Source organism: Panthera onca, chromosome D3 (assembly GCF_046562875.1).
Source record: "Panthera onca isolate mPanOnc1 chromosome D3, mPanOnc1 haplotype 2, whole genome shotgun sequence".
NCBI classification, from domain to species: Eukaryota; Metazoa; Chordata; class Mammalia; order Carnivora; family Felidae; genus Panthera; species Panthera onca.
In genome coordinates this window covers 78,553,912-78,581,789 of record NC_138350.1, presented here as the reverse complement: position 1 = coordinate 78,581,789, position 27,878 = coordinate 78,553,912, and the positions used below count along the sequence as shown (strand labels likewise).

At 40.6% G+C, this 27,878-nt stretch overlaps 1 protein-coding gene and 1 long non-coding RNA gene across 5 annotated transcripts in view; one reads left to right on the top strand and one right to left on the bottom strand.

The window, feature by feature from the left end:
• Positions 1 to 27,878, bottom strand: part of CDH20 (cadherin 20) — a 207,015-nt gene that overhangs the window by 2,432 nt on the left and 176,705 nt on the right. For 2 of the 3 annotated variants that reach the window (XM_060613985.3, XM_060613986.3), the window contains exons 7-11: positions 22,359 to 22,612; positions 15,891 to 16,027; positions 13,008 to 13,129; positions 8,364 to 8,481; positions 3,448 to 3,699 (exon numbers count right to left, since the gene is read on the bottom strand). In XM_060613985.3, coding sequence (XP_060469968.1) covers positions 3,448 to 3,699; positions 8,364 to 8,481; positions 13,008 to 13,129; positions 15,891 to 16,027; positions 22,359 to 22,612 — 883 coding nt within the window. Of the gene's footprint in view, positions 1 to 3,447; positions 3,700 to 6,843; positions 7,018 to 8,363; positions 8,482 to 13,007; positions 13,130 to 15,890; positions 16,028 to 22,358; positions 22,613 to 27,878 lie in introns of those variants that run through there. The other variant, XM_060613987.3, reaches the window with a different exon arrangement.
• LOC144613798 (uncharacterized) overlaps positions 1 to 27,878 on the top strand; it is a 58,365-nt gene that overhangs the window by 1,232 nt on the left and 29,255 nt on the right. The window contains exon 1 of one of the 2 annotated variants that reach the window (XR_013551215.2): positions 18,262 to 18,549. The exons of the other annotated variant lie outside the window; for it this stretch is intronic. This is a non-coding gene — a long non-coding RNA (uncharacterized LOC144613798). Of the gene's footprint in view, positions 1 to 18,261; positions 18,550 to 27,878 lie in introns of those variants that run through there. 2 annotated transcript variants of the gene reach the window in all.

Below are 27,878 nucleotides of genomic sequence, written 5' to 3'. Positions count from 1 at the left end.
ACGTATTTTTTTCCAGGATGTGTTCCCTGGGGTTTAAAGGGGAGAGAGAGATAATCCCATTGAACTGTTTATCTCTGTGACTGAAAATGTTTTCCAGGAAGTGTGTTGAGGTTTTAGCCGTAGAACTGCTATTGATTTTTTTTTCCCCCTGATACGCTTTGTTGCAGCTTGTGAACAGTAACAGCTTGACAACATTGCAAAATAAAACTGCAGTTTACCAAGGGGGACAAAAGTGGAATTTGGTTGTATGCCCAGTAAGATTATGAACTGACAAAAAAATTTCACAGTAACGATTTAAAAAATTTGAATGTAGAAGGTGCTTTCCGTAAATTGCATTTAATAATGTTCGTACCTAATATTTTCCCAAATAGCTTGGGTGACAGAATGCACACCCAGGAAACAATGATATATTCTCGTGTGTTTTCTCTGTGTGCCAGAATACAGCTCATGGACTACCGGATTGTGTGATTTCAGAGAAGTGGACTAACAAGGCCCTAAACAAGTAGGAGCTTAAACTGGGCGTGGGAGGCTGGGGCGTGATCTGGATGGATGCAGGCTGGATGAATGGGATTCTGTGTGAACATGCTCTGTTTGTGGGGTTCAGTAAACAGTTACTAAACTCAAATATTGTTTTAGGCACTGTGCAAAGCAAAAGAGAAACAACACTGATGATTTTTGCTCTTATAAGCTTGTGATCTAAGGAGGTTGTGGGCACTGATGGTTAATGCAAGTCAGGCAGTGATAGGGCCTATCAGAGGGTTCTAAGTGTTGCAAAGAGAATACGGAAGCAGGACCAAGTAATTCTTCCTAGGGGACTGGAAAACCTTCACATAGATTACATTGGGATGCTAGTGTGGTAGTTTAGAAAATGCTAGGAAGCAAAATTAGAAAAGTCTTTGAATATATTCTGGAAAGAACTCTGAAGATAGAGAATTAGGCAGCTTATAGACCTGGTCCATCTTGTATTTGTTGTACAGAAATCTTACTTATATCTTACAAAATAAGGTAAAATATCTTATTTTTTAGGTAATCTGATTTAAATAACAAGTATTGGATAATGCCCTGAAAATCAGATTCTGGGAAACATGGTCCTATTCAACTGAAAGGCTTCCCGGACAGAAGAGAGTCCGTTCTAGGGGTGTTTTTTTCTTTAAGTATTATAGGCACAGTCCAAAGGGCCTATGAGATTTTCTAGGAAGTAGATACATACTGAAGACATGAAAAAAATCCTGTGAAGTCAAAATTACATTTATTTAATTGTCCACAAAGTGTATTTTGTTGACAGATCCACTGCAATTGAATCTTACTCAGTTTTATGAATTATATTTAATTTAGGATGTGCATTCTTAGAAATAAGAGTGCCTAAAACTGTGAGGATTGTAAATAAAGTTGCATAGCTCTGCTCAGTTTAGCTCCTGAAAGCTGTCTATTTATTCCATACAATTCAAAAGGTAAGGCATAATGGGCTTGGGAAGCACAATATAAATTGCTCCTTGCCCACCATTTCTAGCTTGAGAGCCTCTTTGTGCCAGTCTTTTGAAATCAATCTTTCCGTAATGATGGCTTTTTCTACTCTTTGTGGGCAAGGGTGAACTTACAATGCAGACATTTTCCAAACATAGAAGTAGGGACAGCCAGTTTGGAAATTTCTCCTAGGAGCAAGTTCCTTCAAAGGCCTCTTGTAGTTTATCCTGTTCTGCACTCAAGGACTCCCAATGCCATCTTACGGACAATCAAGGAATTGCAGGAAGGTGTTATTTGTCAATGCAGACAGGGAGCGGAAACCAAACAGTTCTCTCTGATCCAGGGATCTGAGGACTTAGAAAAGTTAGTTATTTATATTACTTCTCCCTTCACATGGCACTGAACTAAAACAACACAATCAAACCACATGTTGTATTTGTAAATGTTTTGTGAGAAGCATATTCCATAGACTGACCTAGAAATTCAAACAGGTGCTGATATTTTGCCATAGAACCTTCTTTCTCTGGTCTGACTCAGTCTCGTGGTATATAGGTAAACCTGGGATCAAGGGGTTATGTGGATTTCTGAATGTCTATTCTCACTTAAATCCGCAGGGCTGTACTCTTTTTCCTCATAGAACGCTAGGAGTTCTTTCACGTTGAATAATATTACTCTCTTCTGTGTCTGCTTTTTTTCTAAGCAAAACATGTGTGCCGTGAAGTAATTCAATCAGAAGAGTTGGGATACGTGCACAGATGCTTTTGTGGTTTCCAGAATTAGTTTAGGTGTTTTGTTGTTTGTTTTTGAGTGTTGAGTTAAAAAATAATTGCTCCAGTAGCCTGATACGCAAGGGAGGTGGGTGGCAGCCTCACTGTATGATTTGAGAGGAGGAATAAAGGGTTCTGTCTCACTGGCGCTCTCCCACTAGCCTGTCATTGCATCTTTGTATTTCAGCAGCAGTGGCACACCGGCCCCGTGGGCCCTGTGTAGTCTCTGCTCCCCCTTAGATGGCCGTGGTGCGTCGGAGGGGTGCTAATGCCCCCGGAGAGCTTGTTCTCCCAGACGCCCATGGGGTTCACTCTGTCCCTTCTTTCAGGTCTCCGCTCAAAGGTCTCCTTTACAGTGAGGCCCGCCCTGACCACCTTGTTTAAAGTTTATTTATTTTGAGAAGGAGAGAGAGAGAGAAAGCATGTGTGTGTGGTGGGGGGAGGAGCAGAGAGAGAGGGAGAGAGAGAATCCCCAGCAGGCTCTGCGCTGTCAGCGCAGAACGCCGTGTGGAACTCGAACCCATGAACCATGAGATCCTGACCTGAGCTGAAATCACGAGTCTGACGCTTGACAGACTGAGCCATCCAGGCGCCCCTGACCACTTTGTTTAAAATGACGCCTACCCTTGTCTCCTGTCCCCTCAGGATACCCTGTCCCTCTTCTCTGTAACACCGCCTCCGGAAGTTGAGAATGAACATTTAGGAGAAGAACCTTTACCGCTCAGATACAGAGATACACAGTGTAAGGTTGGGCTGCATTTCACTTCTGGCTCTGCCTCTGACAATTGGCCTTGGGCCCGTCACTATCCTTTTGTGATTTAGCTCCTACTTATTTGAAATGAAGGGGTTAGAAGAGGTGTTTCTTGTATCCCGCCCAAATTGTCACATTGATTTTGTGGTGTCAAAATGAGCTTGCTTTGTTCTGAAGTAAGCTTTGTGAAGACAGACATGCGTGTTTTATCAATCCCAGCACATGGAAAGGTATCCTGGCCCAGAGTAGGTGCCAGAGAAACAGATGTGCTTTGATCGGGCCAAAGAGGCCACGCATTCCTTGAAGGAAGGGACTATCTTTGGTCTCTTTCTTTTTTCCCAGCCTCCCTCTGTCACCTTTTCACCGAGCCTGGTGTAGAAGAGCGGGTCTGAACAGCTGTGTTAGGATGATGGCGAAGTAGGCACTTGCGGGACCCCACAGAATAGAAGGGAGCCACCTGCTCACCTAGGAGGACGAAGATGCAGGCCAGGATGGCGATGAGGGCGCCCCGGCTCAAACTGACCGGGAGCATGTAGGCCTCGGGGCTGCAGGACAGGACATGGCCGTCGTCGTCACAGCCGCACACCTGGATGGTCAGCGTGCCCGTGCTGCTCAGTACCGGCTGCCCGCTGTCTGCTATCAGGATGGGCAGGTAAAACACACTCTGCTCCTGCTGCCGGAAGCCAGACCTCCTGGTGAGAATCCGGGCAGTGTTATCTGAAGAAGACAGGGATTCCAGGATTGAAAAATGGGGAGAGGGGTAATGGGAGGAAAGAAGCAAATGGAAGAACCGACGAGTGAATTAACTTCTTGGGTTGAGGAAAGCAAGAGCGCAGGGATGGGCTGTGGGATGGGCAGAGAGGGACGGTCGCACATTTCCTGGAGGCATTTAGCTGCAGCCACTCCTGGTTTGTGTGGATCAGCATTTGAATTCAGACACATTGGATTTTTGCTTGCTTCTAGGCAAAACCCTGAGGCCTAGGAGAGAAACCCTTTTTGAGAGTCTGTTTTACCCTTTGTGACATAAAGTGCCCAGGGCGAACTGTTAGACTTCAGATCAACTGAAATGTTCCTGTGAAAGCTTGATATAAATGAACAATCATTGGCCACTTGTGGTCCCTGTTTGTTCCCGCTCAGCAGGTTTCCAAGGCCACAGGGCTGCTTCGTGCCTCCAGGAAAAGAACGCTGACGAGCCTTCTTGGCTGTGGCAGATTGCTTATTTTTGCCATTTTGGCTGGAATTCACGTCTTCTGCTATTTTCTTTTATGTCTCTGAAACACAGTCACCACCTCCTCCTGTGCTTTCTGAAGAACCTGCTCATTTAGCAGAAGCTTACTTGAAATCCCCTAATCACATGATTAATCACACCCTGTTATCTCCCCCCTTCTTGGTGGTCTGAGTTTACACAATATGAATGTGGTGAAAATTCGTACCTGGTCAGCAATACTAGTTTTTTTTCCTCCAGTTTTAAAGGGATTAGAAAATTATTTGATGTGTTTCCACAAAGGTGGTGTGTGTGAGTGTGTGTATTTATATTTATATTTGCCTAATGTAGTGTTTTGGGATCTTTTATTTTTTTAATCTGTGTTTTCACGTTTCCTCGAGTGGGTTTGCATCGTAAGTCATGTATTTTTTGCAAAGTTCAGATCATTTTCCGTAGAAGAAAAGTTTGAGAGATGTGGTAGGACATGTAGGCAGTGACTCTCAAAGCTAATATCGACGTGGATGGTCCTCTGGATGTGTTTTACATTTCACCGGGAAGAGTCTAGAACTACACAAAAACTTCTGAGAGCCTGACCAAAGTGAACATTATTAATACCAATATTTCTGGTTCTCTTTCCCTTCTTGGACATAATGAAGGATTATATTTTTCTACCCTCTTAAATTTTGGCACGTCTACAGGATTTGCTTTTGATAACGATAAATGGGCGAAAGTGATTCCTGTCACTTCCAGGCAGAAGCACGTAGCAGGTGGTATGTGTGTGTCTGTGTTCTCTTGCCTTGGCGTGGCGTTATGCAAGAACGTTCAAGGTGGAGATCCAGGCAGCCTGGGACACCGAGCTACGTGGACAGCTGTCCTCGTTGCTCACACCCACGATCAGCCTTATGTGAGCAAGAAATTAACTTTAGTTGTGTTAAGCCACTGAAAGTTTGGTGTCATTTGTTGCTGCGGCATAGGCTAGCCTATTCTGATGAACACATTGTCCTTTGTTAGCTGTTTCACTTCCTCCTTGCCTTGCCTTTTCATGGTAGCAGTTACGGTTTACTGAGTGCTCATGTGCAAATACTTAGTCTTTATACCCAGTATCTCATTTAATTTTCAACTTTGATGAGATAGTGATAATCTGACCCTTTTGCAGTGGATGGGTTAAGGCCTAGAGAGATTATATAATTTGTTCAAAGTTACTTAGTAGCAGAGCTGGGATTTGAACTCTGGTCTCTCTGACTCCACATAAACATTTCTTCTATTGTGCTGTGTAACTACTAATTTAGTTTAGTGATACTAACTCTAGAAAATTATCCAGCCAGTGGAAATCCCTTCCTGCTTTGGTACAGGCCCCTTTCCTCTTTTATTTCCTTCTCAGTGGAGGAATGTAGCAACTCGTTGCCAACCTGAGGATTAATTAGTATCTCTATCTACTCTACAGCCCACCTACTTTTCTGTTTGTCCAGATTTTGTAGCTAAGTATTATTAATTCTTTTTCACAGTGTTAATTTTGTGTTTCCAGAAACCAAGTTTTTTTCAGACAGAATGCTTTGTTTTTTATTTTTCAGTTTAATCAAGGCTAGGTTGTAAGACTTGTAGAAAGCTTGACCAGAGATGAATTTCATAAAAGTATTATATCATGCCTACTTACACAACATACTTCTTGATCTTAGAATTATTTACAGTTAAATAAAAAAGATCAGAGCATTGTGTTGCTAAGTCTAGTCTTAGAAGGGGTCTGGCATATAGTAGCCACTTGTGAAGATTTTGTTGAACATGATAATTAGGGCTTTAGTAACCCATTTGGAAGCAATATTTGTTTCCAAGGTGACACAAAACATTTTTTTTTTCTGAAACCGTTCCCAAATTCTAGTTCTACTCTAAATGCTTACTTACTTTATTATTTTGTTTGTAACATAATTTATTGTCAAGTTGGCTGACATATAGTGTATACAGTGTGGTCTTGGTTTTGGGGTAGATTCCCATGATTCGTCGCTTACATCAACACTCGGTGCTCATCCCAACAAGGGCCCTCCTCAATGCCCATCATCGATTTTTCCCTCTTCCCCCATCCCCCATCAACTCTTAGTTTGTTCTCTGTATTTAAGAGTCTCTCATGGTTTACCTCCCTCTCCCTCTGTCTGTAACTATTTTTTCCCCTTCCCTTCCTCCATGGTCTTCGGTTAAGTTTCTCAAGTTCTACATATGAGTAAAAACATACGATTTCTGTCTTTCTCTGACTCCAGGAAGATACACTTCACACCAGTGAAAGACACTTAGCCTACTCGGTTTCTAATCTTGGGCCATTTGCTTTCTTATCTATCAAATGAGACAATGAGAATCGGAGGGATTAGTAACTTCCTTGAAACCTTAGAAGATTATTAAAAATATCAAATAAAGCAAAGTATGGGAAAATACGTTTGAAACTGCAAATTGTTATACACACACAGTCCTCTTAATAATGCTTTGGGGATTAAAAAGGTGCTACTTGAGGTAGTGCCTGTTGTGTTTATAAAAGGATATCATGTGTAGGGCACGAGAGTTGGAGTCCTGACAGCGGATCCACCAAATCAGATGTTCAATTTTTCATGAGCCTTAGTAAAAGGTACTCATGGGATAATTGTTATGAGGAAATTAAGAGTTCGTTCTTTCTATTGAAGATGTGCTGACTTTCATTTTGGAAAACCTTCCAAGTAATGAGTCATTTCTTTTATAGTCATCATGTTCTAGTGGCTTTTCTTTTTAAAGTATTGGCTCCATGAATTGGTGGCCAAAGTCATCTTTAAGAAAGTTGCAGCATTTTGCTGCATGTTGTTTCCGTACTGAATCTGACAAATAGAGTGAAAGAACGGAGTGACATTTCACTGAAAATGTGGAGAAACGGTGTAATGTATCATCCTCCCAACCCCAGGGTTTCTGCTGTAAAACCAGTCCTAAGGGGACTAAAATCACTTTTTGTAGGAAGGATTTCCCTGTGAAGCAGATAAATGAATACTTCAAACTTTGATCCAATAAAAATGTTGGGATGTGTAATTGTAGTACTTCTGTTGTTATGATTTATATTACCCTTCCTTCCAGAATTGTTAGAGTGATTTTATGATAACATGTAGAAGGTTAAAGGAAAGACTTGGAGGAACATTTTCCACGTAAAAGAAAACAGGTTTAATAGTCTTAAGTTTTAATGGCAGAATATGATGGGGGGTGGAATTAATACTTTAAGTCTCAAATAATTGGTGTTTGAGACTAAGACCAGGCAGGCCTAGTCATGACTTTTTGTTACCCTTTGTTTAGATTGTTATACAGTGACAATTAATATTTTATAATTGGAATAAAAATGAGGCTAGTAGAGCCCAGAGAAGTGACGATCTCTCTCTGCAAGGTCAGACAGAAAGTAGCAGAGTTAGTAACAGAAGGAGTTCACTTGACAGTTTAAAATTTTTTTTTCTGATCTCTTTTGAAAATCATCTGGCTGGAGAACAGAAGCCCCTCCTTTTCCCACCTGTGCCCGATGAAGAATGTGCTAGGTTTACAAATTTCCTAGCTGATCAGAGTGCTTACTGGAAAAGAGGGGTCTAGAATTCCATTCCAGCTAAGTTGTAGTGGGGAATGGTTTCTAGAATAGGAAACCCCACCTGACTCTTTCTTTTTAAAACCATTCTAAAGTAATAAAGTTGTTTCAGTGCTCAGACTACTCTTTGTGATCCTATATTTGTCCTTTGTTATCTTAGGCTTTGTCTCCCTTTTGTTCTGGGAGCTCTTTACTGTCATCCCCTTTGATGCTTGCCCAGACACGTTCCCTCAGGTTTCTCTCTTTGTCTAGTTCAATTTCTATCTTTCTCAGATTTCCCCCATAGTTATAGAACATACAGACATGGCTGTTATCTGTGGGAAAGAAGGAAGGCTTTTGCCTGTGTGCCTGGCACAGTGTCTCACACAGAGGCAGCTCTCAAACATTTGTCAACGAACTGAAAGTTTCGGAATCAGCAGAGGACATTCTTTTTTTCTTTGATGTTTTGAAACAAAACTTTAAAAGACACTGCAAATGAGCATTAATGTCTTTGCTGCTGCTAAAGAGCAGGTGACCTTTGGCGTGACACTGTTTGTATGGTAGAGTAAACAGAAGTCTCCAGCCCAAGCTAGAAGAGCATTGGTGGCCACCTATCCACCTGGTTACCTTGGTTGTCCCGAATGGTGAAGTTGGGGTTGTTAGCAGCCTCGGGAGCCAAGCTGTAGTAGAAGTGCTGACCACTGTGTGGGTCGTCTAGGTCCACGGCACTCACTGTCTGGATCAGCTGAGGGGGTGACATGGAGTCATGTGAGTCAGAGTCAGAAGAAAAATCGTCAGGACCCCGTGAGATCCCAAGCCCTAAAATCCGATAGTGGATTGTTTTACCTAATGAGAAAGGCATCCTGAAACTTACCTGGAAACTCTCCATGGCATCACACCACTCAAGATTGAATTTTGGTCTTTATTATTGGGCCTGAGTACATATTTGGCACATGGTGAATGTTACCTGAATACTTCAGGGGTTAGGCATCAGCGTAACAAATTCTCACACCAACACCAGTGTTTTTAAGCAGTCTAAAGAGAAGACTGGGTAAGAACACTGTGGGATGCCACAAGGCCCTGCTTGTTTCTGTTTTCCATTCTTCTACTTCACCTACTTAACCTCACCATTTGGGTTAATATTTCGGGGTCAGATTGCTATTTTTGAGAAGCCTCTATTGAAAAATGACCAGTACCTAGAAGAGAAATAGACACGTCAACATCTACTGTGTCAGGTTAATGGAACACAGCTGGGAGGGGATGGGTCACAGGGCAGTTGCTTTTGGTTGGCTGGAAGGGGAGCTAGGAAACGTGGAGAGCCCAAGATCTCGGGTGGGATATGTGGAACAGACTGGCGTCAGAAGCAGGGTTTGGGGGCGAGGAGAACAAAAGAAGGGATGGCTTTCTTTTGAGCTCTTTGGCCCAAACTTTGCCTTTTCCATAGTGCTTTTCAAAGTAGTACGTTGCTAGGAGGGTTATAAAGGCCATGGTAAAAAAGCTACTAAAGAAAGCAGTGCAGAATATGCGATTGAAAAAGCAGCAGGCCAACTGGGAGGGATATAGAAAAAGTGTTGAATGGATGGTCACCTTCCTATGTGTTTCCTCTACCAACCAATGCCACAGATACCTCCCACCCGTCTTGGGCCTGAACCTGTAGACTTGACCTTCCTGCTGTTTAAAACGGGTTATGCTTCTCTGCCAGGGTAGAAACCAGAGCATCAAGGGTCAGTTGGCGGGCCCAGGTCGGCTTGCTTATTAGTCTATATTTCTTCGTCTGTAAATTAAGGGGGGTAATGCTACCCCTCAGTATACCGAAGGTTAAATAACAAGAGAGGGAGGCTCCCAGCTGGGGGCCTTCTGGTGGACACTGCGTTGTTCAGATCCCCCTTCAGTGAAGGATTTGATGCCCCAGATTTGTCAGTCTCTTTGAGGATTGTCTCATTTGCTGAGAGTCACCTACTCACACTTACCACATCCTTCCAGGGAAGCCCACGGCAAATGACTGATGTAGTAGTGTAAAAGCCTCACCATCCCATCTAAACTTGGGCAAGCTAGTTCTAGAGCTCTTTGAAGTCATGCAAGCCTTGTTAGTGGGTCTGCATCACAGCTGGACTTCTCATTTTGCCTAGTCCTGCAAAGTCGTCCTCTTCTACAGGCATTGGTCCCAAGGGCATTCCTTAATAAACATCTTATACCAGAACTCCACTTTTGGTTACGCCTCCTGCAAACCCAACTGGCAGCTGGCCTCTTTTGAACCTAAAGGTTGAAGGAATGGAGTTGCATAAAGGAGAGAGGTTGATTGAGCACTGAGAGATGAACTTGCCCCATGGCATAGCCTAGTGTCAGTTCTGCTCACATATGAGGGCCACCCTACCACCCTATCCCTACTGAGACAAATCCTGTATTTTCCATCTTTCCCACAGTACCAAACACATAAAGACAGAATCTCCCTCTCTCTCTTTTTTAACAAAACCTACCTCTTACTGAATGTTACAAATGGTTGATTATATATAACTTGGCAAACATAGTTGGGTAAATCATTTCAGAATATCTGACCTGTGAAATCATAAATATATTGGTGAGATGAGGGCCCTGAGGTACAGGACTGGTCCATGATTGGGCTTTTAAAGAATGAGTGAGCAAAGACACTGCCTTGCTGGGTTAGTTTCTGGAGGCTAAATTTCTTTGGTGGCAAATTTGGTTATCTGTAGCAATTGGGAACGTAGTGGCCTGCTCTCCTGCCCTCCACTATCCTGACGGGTCAGATTTCCTTCTCAGCCCCACTTGCCATGCAGTATTCTGCTTAGCTGGTTTCATTCTGCCTTTAGCCAGCATCAGGCATGTTGTCTGATTTCTTTGTGGGCCTCCTTCCTGGCTGCTTGCGAGGAGGAAAGCACATATCCCGCCTCGGCGGACACACAGCTGACGACTACCCGACGCCTCTAACCCAAGAAGGCCTGGTTCTTTATACGCCAGACGTGCCTACCGAGCTGTGTGCTTTTGAAAAGTCTTCAAAACATGTCCCAGAGCCAAAATCAAGGGGTAGGACTTTCAGTATCTTGGGCTAAAGATGATAAATATGACAGACTTGTAGCTCATGACCTGAACTTGAAGTCACAAATAAATTGGGTTTCAGAGGACTAATAGGCCATTAAAAGATGTATTTAGAAATGTAGAAATGGGAGATGTACGTGTGTGCTCCAAAAATAAGAGAGGTAGTTGAAGTGCTATTGAGCTGTCAGAATACACCTTCTATTCTGAAGACCTTTAAGAAAGTCAGTACATCATTTCCTGGGGGAGAAGAGGTTAATTTGCTGTGCTGCTAGGCACGTTCTTTATAATAGAGATTAGTAATTAGCTTTGTCGTGTATTATACATTTGTCATGGTAAAATTTTATACAATACAATTTTATATATTTTACTTCATAGGCTATATATGAAATTTTTATATTATAATATAAAAGAAATTATTAAAATCAAGGTCCAGACCTTCTCACTCAAAACTCAATTACCACAGCACAGTAACTTGCTGTTTTTGTATCCTGCCTCCACCAGTCTTTGTTCACATGTAGTCATAACTTTATATAACTGCGAGCGGGTGTGCGTATACAGGTAGTTTTGATACTTTCTCTCTTTACTTATAATAACACAGATCATTTGTTACACTGTAAAGTCAGCATTGTAACTTTTATTAGCTGTGTAATGTTTCAAGTCTTCCTAGAAATTCAATATATGTGGAAGTAAAATTATCCTAGACTTGTTGAAAAAATTTTTAAGAGTGCTATAGACCATTACACTGAATTTTAAGAAACAGTGGATGAGATGATTTAGATGAGAATCATTGTAGGACATTTTTTTTCCCTGTGGAGAATGTGAATCACTTTTGAGTGAGAATGGTGGAGACGTGTGGACTCAATCTTTGGTGAGTACGGACGCCGATAGCAGTTTTGGTTGTACACACTCGTCAGTTTGTGCAGCAAGGTGCCACTTTCCAGGTGTAGAAGTGAAAGCAAAATCTGCATTTCAGCCAGAAGACCTGAAGTACCAAAGCACGAGTCCTTGCCTTGTAGATATGTGCTTCATAGACTCATAAGTTTCATATTAAAACTATACTGACCCATTTGCCTCACCACCAGAATCCACAGGACCATAGAATATACTTTGGAAGAAGAAATTAGGACTATTGGGGGTCTGTTGGGTTATAGGTAGACAAGAAAGCATCTTACGGAAGCAGGGCCATGGCCTGTGCTCTGAGGTACAGAAGGGTGGGCACAGGGTGGGCAGTAGCCCATTGCACGCATGACTACATGGCTACTCCAGGCAGAGTTCTGGATGTTTCTCAGTTACACCACTTGGAGTTTGATCAACCAAATTATTCATTTACCTTTAAAAGCGTATTTTAAAAGAAGGTACAAATATGTCTCTACAGATTATAGAACTGTGGCTGTCTCAAATCGGTAGAAACTTGTTCCTTCAGATTCCTTTCCTCTCAAAATTTACGTGACATGAACAACATTAAGAAAATGGTGTTTTAATTGAGGGAGGAGAGAGAGTGTAGGTATTCTAGGTAACAAAGCATTCTGAGAATAGGGCAGGCAGTCCCCCAACAAGGTGCCCTTTGTCAGAAGTTAAGAAAGGGAGATGGAAAGATACAAGAATAAACCTTCCCTACTGCAGATATTTTCAGCTGTTAGTGCTCAACTGAGGAAAAGAGGACTCTTCTCCTGGTCTTCATGGTCCCTCGCTCCCAGGACCCAGAGCACATATTCCTGTAGTCGGTACTATACCGTTGAGTCACAAGATGGGTAGATAAGTTCAGGCCACCCTGTGAATCAGGCTACCATCAAAGCATTGTTTAGGTCATAAAATGCACGGGGGGCTCCACATGCTTTTCCTAACAGACTGTTGCGGCATGATGCACAGAAGTCGGGGACTCTTGTAAACTGCTAGTTTCTGGAGTCTCAATTTCTTTGAGGGCACATTTGGTTATCTGTAATGGCTCTTTTTTTTTTTAAATTTTTTTAACGTTCATTTATTTTTGAGACAGAGAGAGACAGAGCATGAACAGGGGAGGGGCAGAGAGAGAGGGAGACACAGAATCTCTGAGCAGTCAGCACAGAGCCCGACGCAGGGCTCGAACTCACGGACCGTGAGATCATGACCTGAGCCGAAGTCGGACACTTAACTGACCGAGCCACCCAGGCGCCCCAGTAATGGTTCTTTTTATGTGTTGGAGATTAACCAACATACACACCACACAGACTGCCTTACCTGCCCTGCTTTGGCATTTTCACATACAAAAGCTTCATAGAATCTGGGGAATTCTGGAGCATTGTCATTCACATCTAAGACTTTGATTGTGACGGAAACACTTCCAACCTGGGAAGGGTTGTCTAAAGAGAACACAAAGAAGACCAAAGGTGAGGGGTCAGCAGTCCAAGAAGGTGGCTCTTTGCTGGAATGGGTTTTCACCTTGTCAGTCTGTCGTTTTAAAGGAATGGGTAAAGAACATGAAGATGGCAAGATAAGTGCAGGGTGTGTGTGCTGCCTAGTAAGAGTGCGGTCAGAACGTAGGCGCCTGGGCAAACAAGGGGTGTGTCTGAGAGAGTGTGTGACGTCAGGAGGTTGAGGAGAAGAGTCTGACTCCCAGGAGGTGGTGAGTATCGTAAAACGCGTCTAAAAAAGAGGCTCACGCTTCAGGTTCTGGAATTAAAGACAGGTGAGTTCCGTATTCTGGGCTTGAAAACAGCCCATTTCTAATTGGATGTATACTCTGTGGCATTGCTTGGCTTGATTCCTGTGGAGTAATCAGTTCCTATGGAATAATAATCGAATTCTATTTCAGAAGGTTTCAAGCTATTCGTGGGAGTCCAGATAACCCTGCACATTTATTTCTGCTTAGGGACTAAGGAGATATTTCAGCATCAAACACACACCAAATCTGTATCTTTAGCCGGGGCAGGAGAAGTCACTCATAATCACTCACGGGGGAGTGTGTCTTTTTGGTCTGTCTTTTGCTTGGCAATGGCACACAGGACAATTTCACAGCCCCAGGAATGTTCCTGCTGTCCTTTTTTGTTTTGGCCACATCCCAGGAAGACAAAATAGAAATTATAAGACACGTAAATTATTCTTCCTAAATAGTTTTATGAAATCTCAGAATGCCTTACTCTTTTTTCCTTTCTTTCCCCCAAAGACCTGTGCTCTGCTATATTTTCCCCTTAAATATTTCTATTGCCTATTTACCAAAAGTGCTGACATACTTAAATTTTTTTCCATTACAACCATGGTACTTGTTTATAGAAGGAATCATGAAAATACAAAAAAAAATCAGGGTAGATATGATCTACAACCCCACCACCGGCTGTATCCATTATATATGCAATGTTACATATGTGTCCGAAAGTATGGAAACATACACACACATGCATAGACTGCAATTAAGCAAAATTAAAAAGTTGGATTTAGAACTTTTCGGAAGTATTATCCTGTGTCATTGAAATATGCTTTGAAGACATGTATGTTAATATCTGCTGATAATCTCATTTTACTGTGTGGTTATAACAATTTACTCAGACTCGTGTTATTAGACTTTTAGGTCATTCCCACTTTCCCCCTTATGTTAAAATAACACTGCGGTAGACATTTGGTGCATGGATTTTTGTTGGTATCTATGATTATTTCTTTAAGAGGGTTATTATAAGTAGAATTCTTGAGGAAAAAGACTGTGAATGTTTTTGATAATCTTAATTCAAAACGTACTTGCCCATTTGCCTCTCTGAATGGCTGTACATAATTCTGCCAGTACCTCAGGGTCTGCATTTCCCTGAACTTTTACCATCACCAGGTGTTATGAAAAAAAATTGAGTATAGTAGTAAATACTCCACTTTTTTGTGAAGTTTATAATAAATGTTAATCTAGTTTTTAGTAGTTTTCCATTTTTACATTTATGTTCATAAATCTGCCTTTTATTACTTTCTTTAATGTTTATTTTTGAGGGTGAGCGAGCGCGAGTGGGGGAAGGGGAGAGAGAGCATGAGAGAGAGAATCCCAAGCGGGCTCCGTGCTGTCAGCGCAAGCCTGATGCAGGAATCGAACTCACGAACTGTGAGATCATGACCTGAGCCAAGATCAAGAGTCAGATGCCTGACTGAGCCACTCAGGCGCCCCATAAATCTGCCTTTTAGTGCAAGATGTCTCAAATTTTTGTGTCCATGTTTGTGTGTATGTGTGTGCATAGTAAGGGTGATATATTATAAATGCTGCCTTTCATCCAGTGATAGTATTTTATACTTAAGGACAGCAACCCCCTTCCCCCCCCCCCCCCACCCATGTGCCACTCTTGCATGTGGATTATTTTGAGCTGAAGGACTTGAAGCCCTGTGGGTTCAAGACAGACGTTTGTCCCTCCCTTAACCCACAGAGAAGAATCTAAATTGGGAACTTTTCCCAGAATAAGGGTTATCAACAGATTTTATTTGAGTGACGCATCTGTATGGTCGGGCTAGCCTCTGATTACTAAACATTTGCTTTTCTTATAGTCCTGTAAAGTGCATTCCTTTCCTTTGAAATTCCAAACTCCTACCCCCTTCTCCGTAGTTCAGAATGACAGGTATAGCTCATGGTGCCTGTCTTTGGAATTTTTATGTCTGTGTGGATTCCCTGTATATACGCCTGTTAAATTAGATTTTCTCTTGTTAATCTGTCTCATGTCAATTTGATTCTTAGTCCAGCTGTACGGACGCTTGAAGGGGACAGGAATTCTTGCCCCCTGACCATACTATTTGTGTGCATTCCAGTCTTATTAAGGATTCAAAGCCTTTTAGGTTTCTCAGGAATTGTCCCTTTCTTCATATAGAAGTCTAGCTCCTTGATTTAAGGATGCTATTTTTGGTATTGCTTTTGTGTAGTGTCTTGTTTTTTATTTTTTATTTTTTATTTATTTAGTTTTTAATCTCTAGCACAGGACTAGGTATATCGGAGATACTCAGTAAGTATTTGAACTAAATGCATTCACTTGCTTGTATAAACCATAATTTCCGTCTCTTCCCATAAAGAATGTAATGCTTGTTCCAACAAGCTCTAGAAATGTCTACATTTTACAATGCTTATATTTTGTCACATTATGGAGAGCAATTTATTGTGTTACTTACTCATTTCCATAGCAAGGACAGTGATATTATGCCAAGAAAACTCCTCCCGATCAAGGGGTCTTGCAGTCATTAGGGCACCTGTTGTAATGTCAACATAGAAGAATCTTCCAGGGTCACTGCTTCTGTCAATGGAATATCTGCAAAAACACAGATTAAATGCGTTGCTTTATTTGGATAAATATACTACAGCATATTTCATGAGAGAACTGAGTGCATACTATGGGAAACATGGTGCAACGAGTTCTGAGTTATGGACACTTAGAAGACTGCATTTGCTGTTTTCATCATGTCCAGATACAATCCCCCACCAACACCCCCCCAAAAAAAAAACCCATAAAAAACCAACAACAAAGTATTACTGCTTGAATTTTCTCATTCATAAGTTGAAATAAAACAGGGTACCAAGGCTTAGGGCAGTTTTAAGCCAATTGAAGATCCATTTCAGCTTTTTAAATCTTAATACTGCCCCAAGGCTTTTGGGACATTCTGAGTATCAATCTCTGCATGTCTTTGTTCAAAATGAATTTTATTCACTTAAGTTTTTGAAATGCTGGATTGGAACTGGAAAAATTGTAGTTAGTGTTTCCAGTCCCTATAATTAGTATCACCTATTGAGAAGGAAAGATTTTGCATTAGGTCCTTTGTAAACATGCTAATGACTGATCTGACAAACACAGTAATAGTGTTTAATAGCTAGAGAGTCCTTATTCATGCAATATTTTTAGTAGGGCGAACGAGGTTTGACTGGGTTGCATCATGTAAATAAACTTGGAATTTATGAATTTATGGGGCACAACTTGTTAGAAAATATCATGTAAGTTATATAATGAATGGGATATACAAAGCAGATGTTCCATAACCCAAATGGCTACGTTCTTGTTCAGGCAGTGCGCTTCATTGCATTTATCTTTCATGTTCAGTGTCGACCAAAATTCATCCTTACACAGGAAAAGAAGGATATTTACCTGACGGTTTTAGACCTCTGTAAGGACAGAATGCTTGCCTCATAGTTTGCTATTGTCTGTATCCTTTGAATTATTATTTACCTGGGTACTCCATAATTCCTGTTGAACCTGATTTGGCAGTCTGACCCTTTGTGTTCTTTCACGTGGTCCTTATTTTGGGAGATTCAGTTAGTGTGGAGGGAGATTCAGACATCTGTACGTTTAAAACCCTCCATAATATGTCACCATGATTGAGAACCATGCTTGAGAATCTATGTAGTCCTTGGTAATGGTGAATAATTATAATAGCTGCCATTTATGGAATACCAGATATTTTATAGCTTCTTTTAAAATTCTTATAAAATCTCTAGGAGGTAGGTATTCTCTCAATTAGCAGAAAAGAAAACTAAGAGAAGTTAAGTCACTTTCATACAGTTAAACAGCTACTAATTTGCAAAGGTAGCACATATATATTTATATATGTACATGTAAAAACTACTGTAATATATTGGGTTCAGAATTCTATTTAGAGTTCTCAGCGATTACAGTGTATATCTTAAAGTTGTGGAAACTGGGAAACTGCCATTTTGATGGGAGTGATAAGTTTCTCTAGTGCATTGTTTTTCAGACTAGCGTTGAAGAAAATGAAATAGAACATACGCATGCCAGACTGCTGTGAGGGTAAATATTGATGGTAAAACTCCTGTTTCAAATATGTACAAGGGTGTAGATATGTATATACGCACACACACATACACACATATGTATGTATGTATTATGTCATGTATATGTATTATTTGGTAAAATGTTTTCTTCCAAAGACGTATTTTTTTTTTTTTTTCTGTAGGAATTCAGAATGGCTGTTCAGAGATTATGAATTAAAGGGAAAGGTGACCACTAAGGGCTGGAGAAGTTGGAATCATTTCAGTTATAATTCTCCAAGAGTTGGGAAATTTAAGGAAGTACATTAATGCCTTTCTCTGCTTCTGACCCTATTTAATGAACACTTACTGTAGCCAGGCACTGCTTTATACACCTTACATATATTGGCTCATTTAATACTTACAGTATCCCTAAGAGGTAGGTACAGTGTCTTGATTTTATAGGTAGGGAAACTGAGGCTTGGATTGGTTAAGTCACTTGCTCAAGATTGAAATCAAGCCTGGGCAGTTTGGTTTCCGGTTCCTGCTAACCACCACACCATTCCGCCTTACTGCACATGGAACGTAGGAAATTCTTTAAGGGAACACGGCCTTCTCTCTTCTTGAAGATAGATTAAGCCATGATAGCAAACTATTGGCTTCTTAATAAAGAACCAACAATGCCTAAAAATTTCACTTAAAATTAATTGGAGCGTTTCTTTTCTAGGTGTAATTAGTGATGTAGTTTTAAAGTTCACTATTTGAAGAGTTGAATTTGTCTTTGGAAAAAAGTACTGGTTGGCTCATGACAGTCTTTTCTTCAGTCAGCCATTCAGCCCACAGAGCCATAACCCTGGTGGCGGCTCTCCAAGCGGTAGGCACAGTGCCGAGGCAGCCCCCGGCCTCTATGATGCGCCAGCTTTCTACACTCAGACCTACAGCGCCACAGCAAATGTCACAGACAGTGTAGGAGATGGAGCGACAGAAGTAACTGACAGAACCCTGACGGTACTGCCTGGTGACATACTGAGCAGAAGCACCGCACGCTCGCCTCAGAGAAGCCTTCCTCAGCAGGTGGAACCCCCCTCCGATTTCCCAAAGCAGAAGCTACTGAATTGCGGCAGCAGTAGCATTCCCTGCCCTGGATGGGACGCCGGGCCAGTTTTCAGGAGGCAGGAGAACAAATTAAAGGTGTAGGTACAGATGGAAAATGGGACATTGGGACACACTAGTGAATTATGTAGGTGGTTTTCCTTTCTCTAACCATAATATTCTCACCTATTATGGGCAGAATAGGCATAATATACACAGACAAAACAGCCTTCAGTGAACAATAACTAGTGTTTGTTGGGCTCCCTGCTTAATGGCTTGGCTGAGGACACACTCGGAATTTGGGAGCGATTTGAAGGTAGGGCGTCAACGGGCAGGCTTGCTAAATCCACACACACACACACACACACACACACACACACACACACCGTAGGAGAGGACAGGAGGGCAGGCTGTTTCCATACCAGCAGAAGTCTATTTCAGTTGCCAAATGGTTCAGTTTCCTGTTTGCCAGAAGTGCCTGTAGCATTTATTTTTTATTAAAAAATTTAGGAGATCCTAAATTGTTTAGGAGATACTAAACATTATATTTTTCATGTATATGTAACTAAATATTGAGATTTAATTTTGGGGTTTACTAGTAAATCACGACCAGTTTATATGCCTGAACGTGCCATAGACTTTCTAGAAAGGAGATTATAAAAGTCCTAACAATCTTTTTAAAAAATTAAATGGCCTTTTATCTATAACATTTTAACTTCAGGTGATATATTGATTTTAGGGCAATTTAATATGTGTTTGCTTTTTAGGAATATAAATCTCATTAATTTTAATAAAAATGTAGAAGATGAAGTAGCCAAGGTGCATATAACATGCAAATTATTTTAAAAGAAAATAACTTCTATAGGAAAAAATAAGGATAAAATGACCAATTTGGGGAAAGATAACAGGACAGTAATTTCCAAGTGGGATTATTAAATTATCTCCAGAGATTTGATTTTAAGTGTTTTTGCTTCTGAGAATCCAGGACCCCTGATGTTCTACTTGGGTTTAGGGACCATTCTTTATTGCTGTGAGGCTGTACAAAGAGTCAGGGACCCTAAAGCTAGCAATATGAATTCTCTTTTGCACCCAAAATGCAGTGGGAAAATTACCCCCAGTTCTGATAAGTGGAATCCGTTGCCCTCTCTGCCTGAATGCTTATCTGTTGTCACCAGGCCTGTGGCCGTCAGGCTGTTCTTGCCAGTTTCTCTCTCAGGACCTAGAGTGCTGCCCCAGAATACGTCCAGTGGACCCTGCTCTCTGCCTCTGGCCGAGTCATTCACTCGTGGATTCCTCCTGACTGGGATCTATTGGAATAGAAAGCCTCTCCATTATCTACCTTCCTGATGCTGACCCACTGATGGTTTTCTTTTTCTTTTCTTTTCTTTTTTTTTTTTAACGTTTATTTATTATTGAGAGACAGAGAGAGACAGAGCATGAGCAGAGGAGGGGCAGAGAGCGAAGGAGACACAGAATTTGAAACAGGCTCCAGGCTCTGAGCTGTTAGCACAGAGCCTGATGCGGGGCTTGAACCCACAAACCGCGAGATCATGACCTGAGCTGAAGTCGGATGCTTAACCGACTGAGCCACACAGGCCCCCCTACTGATGGTTTTCAAAGGCCAGTCATCTGAAGCAGCATTTTCTGTTAGCCAGACAGGGTTTCTTAATTGTGTGTGCCTTACTGCTCCATGGCAGTAGTGGATGTAGGCCTGTTGGTATCTTGCTTTCATTCTACATATGTCTTGAGATCATGACTTCAGTCTTGAATACTGCACATACACTCTAGGGTGTGTGTTTTCTGACTCCATTCAGTCCCTTTTGCTTGTCATTTAGCAGTGTGACTCGTCTAACAGTCATATTTCCAGTGCTAACCATGTGGAAGTCCAGAGTTAGAATCCAAAAAGAAGATGCAGAAGTATCCACTGGGTCTTCTGATTGACTGTTTTAGACATGGGCTCTGATATTTTCAAGCTTGTGTTTGTTTTACTTCTCTCTTCCCCCCATAAAGTTTTATTCTCTGAAGCTTTCCTCACAGTATCTTCCCTAACATGAGTAGGTTAACTAATTGATTAGAAGATACATATATTATATCTATGATATATTATTTTATCTCTAATATATGATAGATATAGTATATATGTGTGTGTGTTTTCTTGCCTTCTGAAAGTATGAATTTACAGAATTTGTTTCATTTATGTTATGGTTATTATGTATCATTTCTGTTGGGGATAATATAGTTTCACTAACTTTTTCCTTCCTATCATACATTTAAAAAGTTTAAGGTTGAAATATCACTTCTATAAAGTTGGTATAATTTATACTAGAAAGATTAGTTGGCTTCTAACAATCAGAGATCAGAATTCAAGCAAAATCATTTTAGCCATTTCTGTAATGCCTGAAAATGTGAAATGTTTACTAATTGGTTAGACGAAGCAGATTTCCCCCACTATAGTTATTCTCAGGAGAGAACTGTCCTCGTTGAACTGAAAAAGCACATTTTAAATACAAAATAGCACTAGGTGAAGGAAGTACCCATGATAGAAAAGGCATTTGATAAATTGGGTGCATTTAAAATGTGTTGTCTGCATGCACCAAAGCCCCAGATCCGTTTTACCATGTGGCTTCCACAATGAATGTGACAGATGGTCTCAAACAGCCCTGGAATCCTGATCTTTTGTGTTGAGCTTCAGAGGCTTGGCAGTTGCTCTGGAAGGTTGAGGTGTCAACCTGTCCACCAGCTGTTTGCACTTTGGTTCCAGAATTGATGGGAGGAAATGCCCATGGCTGTAGGAGCCGCTCTCCTCTGCCCCTTGATGGGGAAGCATCTTGATTGGAATCTTTAAGTTCAGAACATACTTTGGAGAGACTGATCTGAAGGCTTGAAATAGAAAGCCCTGTCTGGCCATTCTACATGGGATTGAAGCCTTGGACAGGAGTAGTTTCTATGTTTTTTTCTATAGTGTATGGAAATACATATAGTATACTTTTTTTCTAATCTTTTTAAAGTAGAAAAATGTTCCTAAAAATTGAAAGAGTGTGCCATGATCACTTTTGTATTCCTCACTAAGATTTGACAATTAAAGAACTGTTTTTTAATGTTTATTTTTGAGACAGAGAGAGAGAGAGAGACAGAGAGAGAGAGAGAGAATGAGCAGGGAGGGCAAAAAAAGAGCGAGACACAGAATCTGAAACAGGCCCTAGGCTCTGAGTTGTCTGCATAGAGCCTGATGTGGGGCTCAAACTCACGAGCTGTGGGATTATGACCTGAGCTGAAGTCAGATCTTAACCAACTGAGCCACTCAGGTGCCCTAAGATTTGACAGGTTTTTTTTTTTTTTTTTTTAATGTTTTGGTAATATATGTGTCTGTCTGTGCTTTATGTGAATTGGTAGTTCTCAACTGGGGATGCTTTTGACCTCCCCACCCCTTCCTCCTGGGACATTGGTAAACGTGGGGACATTTTAGGTTGTTGCAACTCAGGGGTGCTACTGGCATTTAGTGGGTAGAGGCCAGAGATGTTGCTAAACATTGTACCATGCACAGAACAGCCCATGACAACAAAGAATCCATCTCAAAATGTCACTAGGGCCATGACTGAAAACTAAGGTGTGTGTGTGTGCACACGTGTGCTTTTTGCTAAACCAGTTGACAGTGAGTTGCCGACATAATACTTCTAAATAACGTGAAAAGGCCGTGTTATTTAAACAGGAAGAACTAAGGAGAGTCTTCAGAAGAAGCAAAAGGGAAAAAGTGCTAGAAAATGTAGGAAAGGTGAAATCTGTGGAAAAACCTGATTGAGTTGTTGGTCACATCTGGGTCCTTGGCAGAAATGATCTGTATGGTTGTTCCAATTGCCACATCCTCAGGAACCTCCACAAAATAAAAGCCAGGTTCAAATATGGGGGGCTCATCCACATCTTCCACACTGATGTGCACTGTTGTTGTGTCCTGAAATGGGCCTAGGTTCAGAAAACGCATCTCTAGGTGAGGATTGGCTCCTTCCACTTTCAAGGTGTAACTTTTCTTGCTTTCAAAACTCAGGGGCTGAAAAGTAACAGTAACAGGAAAATTGATTAGCCGTGAGCATGTATGTCAAGGTTCTAAAGGATGGCCAAGATTGACGGCTAGGGGTGGGTTTCCATCCTCATTAAAATGGTGGGAAAGAGGCAAAGGGAAAAACAAGGGAATTTTTCCCTTGTTCTGTATTTCTTGTTCTTAAGGTCATTTTCCACAAATCGGGTAAAGAAGGTAAGGAAGATGCTAGACACCTCAGAGAGTGAAGGCAGCCAGTGTCCTGATCAGGACATCCACTGTACTCTGGGCAGGCTCAACTCTACTGTGCCTCCTCTTTAATCAGCCTCGTTACCTTATCTTTAGAGATACTCCTTTGTCTGAAAAGATGGGATAATTAAGAGAGATTTTGAGGCCAGTTTCAGAATATACATATAACTGAGGCCTAAGTCTTTTCCATTTTCTTCTTAAAAAAATTCTTAAGTACAGAGGCAATAGTGAATTTTACCCCCAAGGAGCTACCATAAACACCTTACAAGGGTTCTCAGAGCACTGTGTTAGATCAGTGTTTGTGTATTAAGTTTACCATAGCTGTTCTCCTGTAAAATCTCTTTTAAGAACCTAAGTCCATGGCCTCATTTTACAGTTGGAGAGACTGAGACACAGGAAGCTCAGAATACTGGGCTAAGCAGACATGGTTACGTAGTGTCAGAGTGGAAATGCTGGTCTAGATTTTTTTTGAATGTTTATTTATTTTTGAGAGAGAGAGACAGAGCACAAGTGGGGTGGGGCAGAGAGGGTGAGGGAGACACATAATCCGAAGCAGGTTCCAGGCTTTGAGCTGTCAGCACAGAGCCTGATGCGAGGCTCGAACTCATGAACTGTGAGATCATGACCTGAGATAAAGTTGGATACTTAACACACTGAGCCACCCAGGTGCCCTGCTGGTCTAGATTTTTAAATTCCTCATTCAGAGGCCATCCACAAAACTTTAACTTTGTCTGGTAACATTCCATGTCATACATATAATTTTTTTGATGGTTCCTTTTTTTAAAATCTATTCATACCATAAGAATATTTTCTGTCAAAAAAAAAATACAACATTTTAGGGTAGAAAGTGAACTTGAATGGTATCCCTTAAGAACGATCCGTTTATTTTTATGTTAAAAAAAAGAATGATCCATTTATTTTTTTTAAAAAAATATCAAAATGTTTTGAGCAACAATTACCTCAAAACATCACCAATAATAAAAAAAAATCACGGCAAGTCCAACCTTTAAAATAATTACAGTGGGTAGCGAAGCAGTAACTAAAGCTTAAAAGTCACCTGTCCACTTGGCAGTGACTTAAATTTTTCTAACTAAATATTCACTGGCACTTTTTTTCATAAAATATGCTGCATGTCAGCACATTTGATGTTAGAAAGAGGCATGTGTCCATTTAATTAAGTGCTTAGCTTTTGAGAAACAGAAGTGGCTTTAATTAAATTGGGTATTTTCAAATTCTAACAAAACATTGTTTTGTTGTTGTTCCCTTACTACTTGTTTTGCATTTACTTACAACATACACATTGTATTCCTTGTGTCCTGCTGTCACCCATTCCCATTTAAAACCAGGCACCATTTCCACCAGCTTGCCTGTCTCTTTAGTTCTTAGTCAAAAGGCAAGGCTTCAGGGGTGCCTGGCTGGCTCAGTCAGTAGAGCATGCAACTCTTAATCTTGGGGTTTTGAGTTTGAGCCCCATGTTGGGTTTAGAGATAACTTAGTGAATAAGTAAATAAATAAAATGGTTTTAAACAAGGCAAAGTTTTATTAACAGGGAAATCTACCACTCAGATTATATGATAGGAAGGAGTAGTTTTACTTGAAGGAATAGTTTTACCAATTATTTATCTGTGTATTTAAAGTTTATTGATTTATCTTGAGAGGTACAGGGACAGCGTGACTGGGGCAGGGGCAGAGAGAGAGACCAAAAACCCCAAGCAGGCGGTGCACTGTCAGTGCAGAGCCCAACAAGGGGCTTGAATACACCGAAGTGTGTGATCATGACCTAAGCCAGATGCTTAACTCACTGAGCCACCCAAGTGCCCTACGAATTCATTTTATTTATACTTACTCTCAAAATTTAGATATTCATCTATTCCTGTTAGATTACATTATGTTCTCTTAGAATTCTTGCTTATTGGTAACCCAAAGTAGGCACTGTTGTTTATGGTAGGTTTGAGCTAGGTAAAGTTTGTTTTCCTTAATTTTGAGTCATTTTGTAATTTGGTATAAATTTGTATTATTATTTTTTTAGTGTTTATTTTTGACAGAGAGACAGCGTGAGCAGGAGAAGGGCAGAGAGGGAGACAGAGAATCCAAAACAGGCTCCAGGCTCCAAGCTGTCTGCACAGAGCCCAATGCAGGGCTCGAGCTCACAAACTGTGAGATCATGACCTGAGCTGAAGTTGGATGCTCAATTGACTGAGCCACTCAGGCACCCCATTTTGTATTTTCTTTTTAATTAAGGTCTAATTTATATACATTCAAATTCGTCTTTTTTTAGTATAAAGTTTTGTAAGTTTTAACACATAGTTATGTTTCCGCTGTGATAAGATATGGAACAGTTCCATCACTGTCATTACTCCACCATTGCTCCTTGTCCAGTGGCTCCTTTGTGGTCAGTCCCTCCTACTGGCAACCACTGATCCATGTTGTGTCTCTATTATAAGAACGTAGTAGGGGCACCTGGGTGGTTGAGCATCTAACTTTGGCTCACGTCATGACCTTGTGGTTTACGAGTTCCAGCCCCGGGTCGGGCTCTGTGCTGTCAGCCCAGAGCCTGGAGCCTGCTTCAGATTGTGTCTCCCTCTCTCTCTGCCCCTCCCCCACTCACCATCTGTCTCTCTTTCTCTCTGTCTCTCACTCTCTCTCAAAAATAAAAATTAAAAAAAACATAAAAATTAAAAAAAATGTATAAATGGAGCTGTTCAGGAAATACTTTTTGAATCTGTTCTTTCACTAGGCATGATGCGTTTGAAATTCATCCATGTTATTTTGTGAATGAATAGTCTGTCCCTTTTTATTACTATTTACTGTATGGATATGGGTGTACCAGTTTATTTATATCTTCTCTACTCGAGGTACATTTGGGTTGTTTCCAGTTTCTGATGGTTATGAATAAAGCTGCCATGAACATTTGCATACAGGTTTTTGTGTGAACATAGATTTTTATTTAATTTGGGTAAAAACCTAGGAGTTGGATTGTAGGATTATATGGTTAAATGTATTTTTAACTTTATAAGAAACTTCCAGACCAATTTTTATTTATATATTTTTGTAAGTTTTTTTGTTTGTTTTTGTTTTTTTTTTTTAGTCTTTGTGAGAGAGAGAGTGTGAGTGGGGGAGTGGCAGAGAGAGAGGGAGACAGAGGATCCGAAGCGCCCAGGTGGCTTTGCACTGACCACAGCAAGCCTGATGTGGGGCTCGAACCCACAAATTGTGAGATCATGACCTGAGCTGAAGTCGGATACTTAACTGACTGAGCTACCCTGGCACCCCTCCACACCAGTTTTTAAGTTGTTTTTTTTTTTTTTTTTTTTTTTTTTTTTTTTACATTTATTTATTTTTGAGAAATAGAGTGAGAGACACAGTGTGAGCGGGGAGGGGCAGAGAGGGAAGGAGACACAGAATCTGAAGCAGGCTCCAGGCTCTGAGCAAACGGTCAGCATAGAGCCTGATGCAGGGCTCGAACCCATGAACTGTGAGATCATGACCTGAGCTAAAGTCAGATGCTCAACTGACTGAGCAACCCAGGTGCCCCTCCACACCAGTTTTTAAAGTGACTGTATCATTTTGAATTCCCTCCAGGAATGTATGAAAGTTCTAGCTGCTCAACATCCTTGTCATTACTTGATTTTATCAGTTTTTCTGATTTTAGCCATCCTAGTGGATATGAAGTATCTCATTGTGGTTTTGATTTCTTTTTCCCTAATGTCTAATGTTTAGCAGTTTTTTATATCTTCTTGAAGAGTTCTTTATATATTCTGTATTCAAGTCCTTTATCTGACATGTGTTGGCAAATATTTATTCCCAACCTGTGATTAGTTGTAACAGTGCTTTTGAAGGGAAGAAACTTTTTTTTTTTTTTTAAGAGAGAAAGAGAGAGCATGTATGGGTGCTTGTGGAGGAGGGGCTGAGTGAGAGAAAAAGAGAATTTTAAACAGGCTCCATGACCAGCACAGAGCTCGATGTGGGGCTCAATCTCATGACCATGAGATCAAGACCTGAGCCGAAATCATGAGTTGGACACTTAACTGACTGAGCCACCCAGGTGCCCTGAAGAAAAGAAACTCTTAATTTTAATAAAGTCTTGTTTATCACTTTCTTATTGGGATTTTGGTGTCATATCTAAGAAATCTTTGCCTGATAAGGGTCAGAAAGATTTTCTTCTGTGTTTCCTTTTAGAAATTTTATAGTTTTAGTTTATTACGTTTAGGTAAGTATATGATCCATTTTGAATTTGTTTTTGTGAGGTAGTAAAGTGGTTTCTCTTGCATATGGATATCCAGTTGTTCCAATACTATCTGTTGAAAGGACTAAAGTGAGTTTTTAGTTATTGCTAAAATTTTTTTGGAAATAAATTACCCAGTGATGATTACATTAAGATTGTCTCCTCACTTAAGTAATTTTATGATTTAAAATTGAAAGAAAGCATTGCCCGAAATACCCTAAGCTTTAAGTTGCTCACAATTGATATAGGAGTTTGACTTTTGTCCTGAAAAGTTTTTGTACTTATTTTTTAACATCAAAGAATTGTTTATTTCCATAGTCATAATAGTAAATCAAAGAAGAATAATCTTAGAACCCAAGTTCCAAATTCAAGAAATTTCCTAGACTTAGAGCACATAAGAAGAGCCATTATATTCTTGCAAATTGAACCACAAAAATTGGGCACAAAATAGTGATGTACTTTCCTTCAGCAGAATTAATTATTCCTTCCTCTGTTTCTATAGTACTTTGTCATGTTTTGTGGTTCTTTTATTACGGTTCTTCTTTCTTTGTTTTACAAATGTGACCCTGTTGGTTCTTTTCACCAAACTCAAGGGCAAAGGCTAAGAATTAGATTTTTATTCCCCAGTGCCTAGCAAGGGCCTAAAACCTGAAAGGCAGCAAAAAATGTTACATTGAATAGTGCAAAAAAGTTTTTCAGTTCAAGTATTGACGAGTATTGACAAGTACCAGTTGGGTGATAATATACACAGATTTTACAATATTTCAGTGATTTTAAGGCGTGCATCTTTTCATATTTTGACAT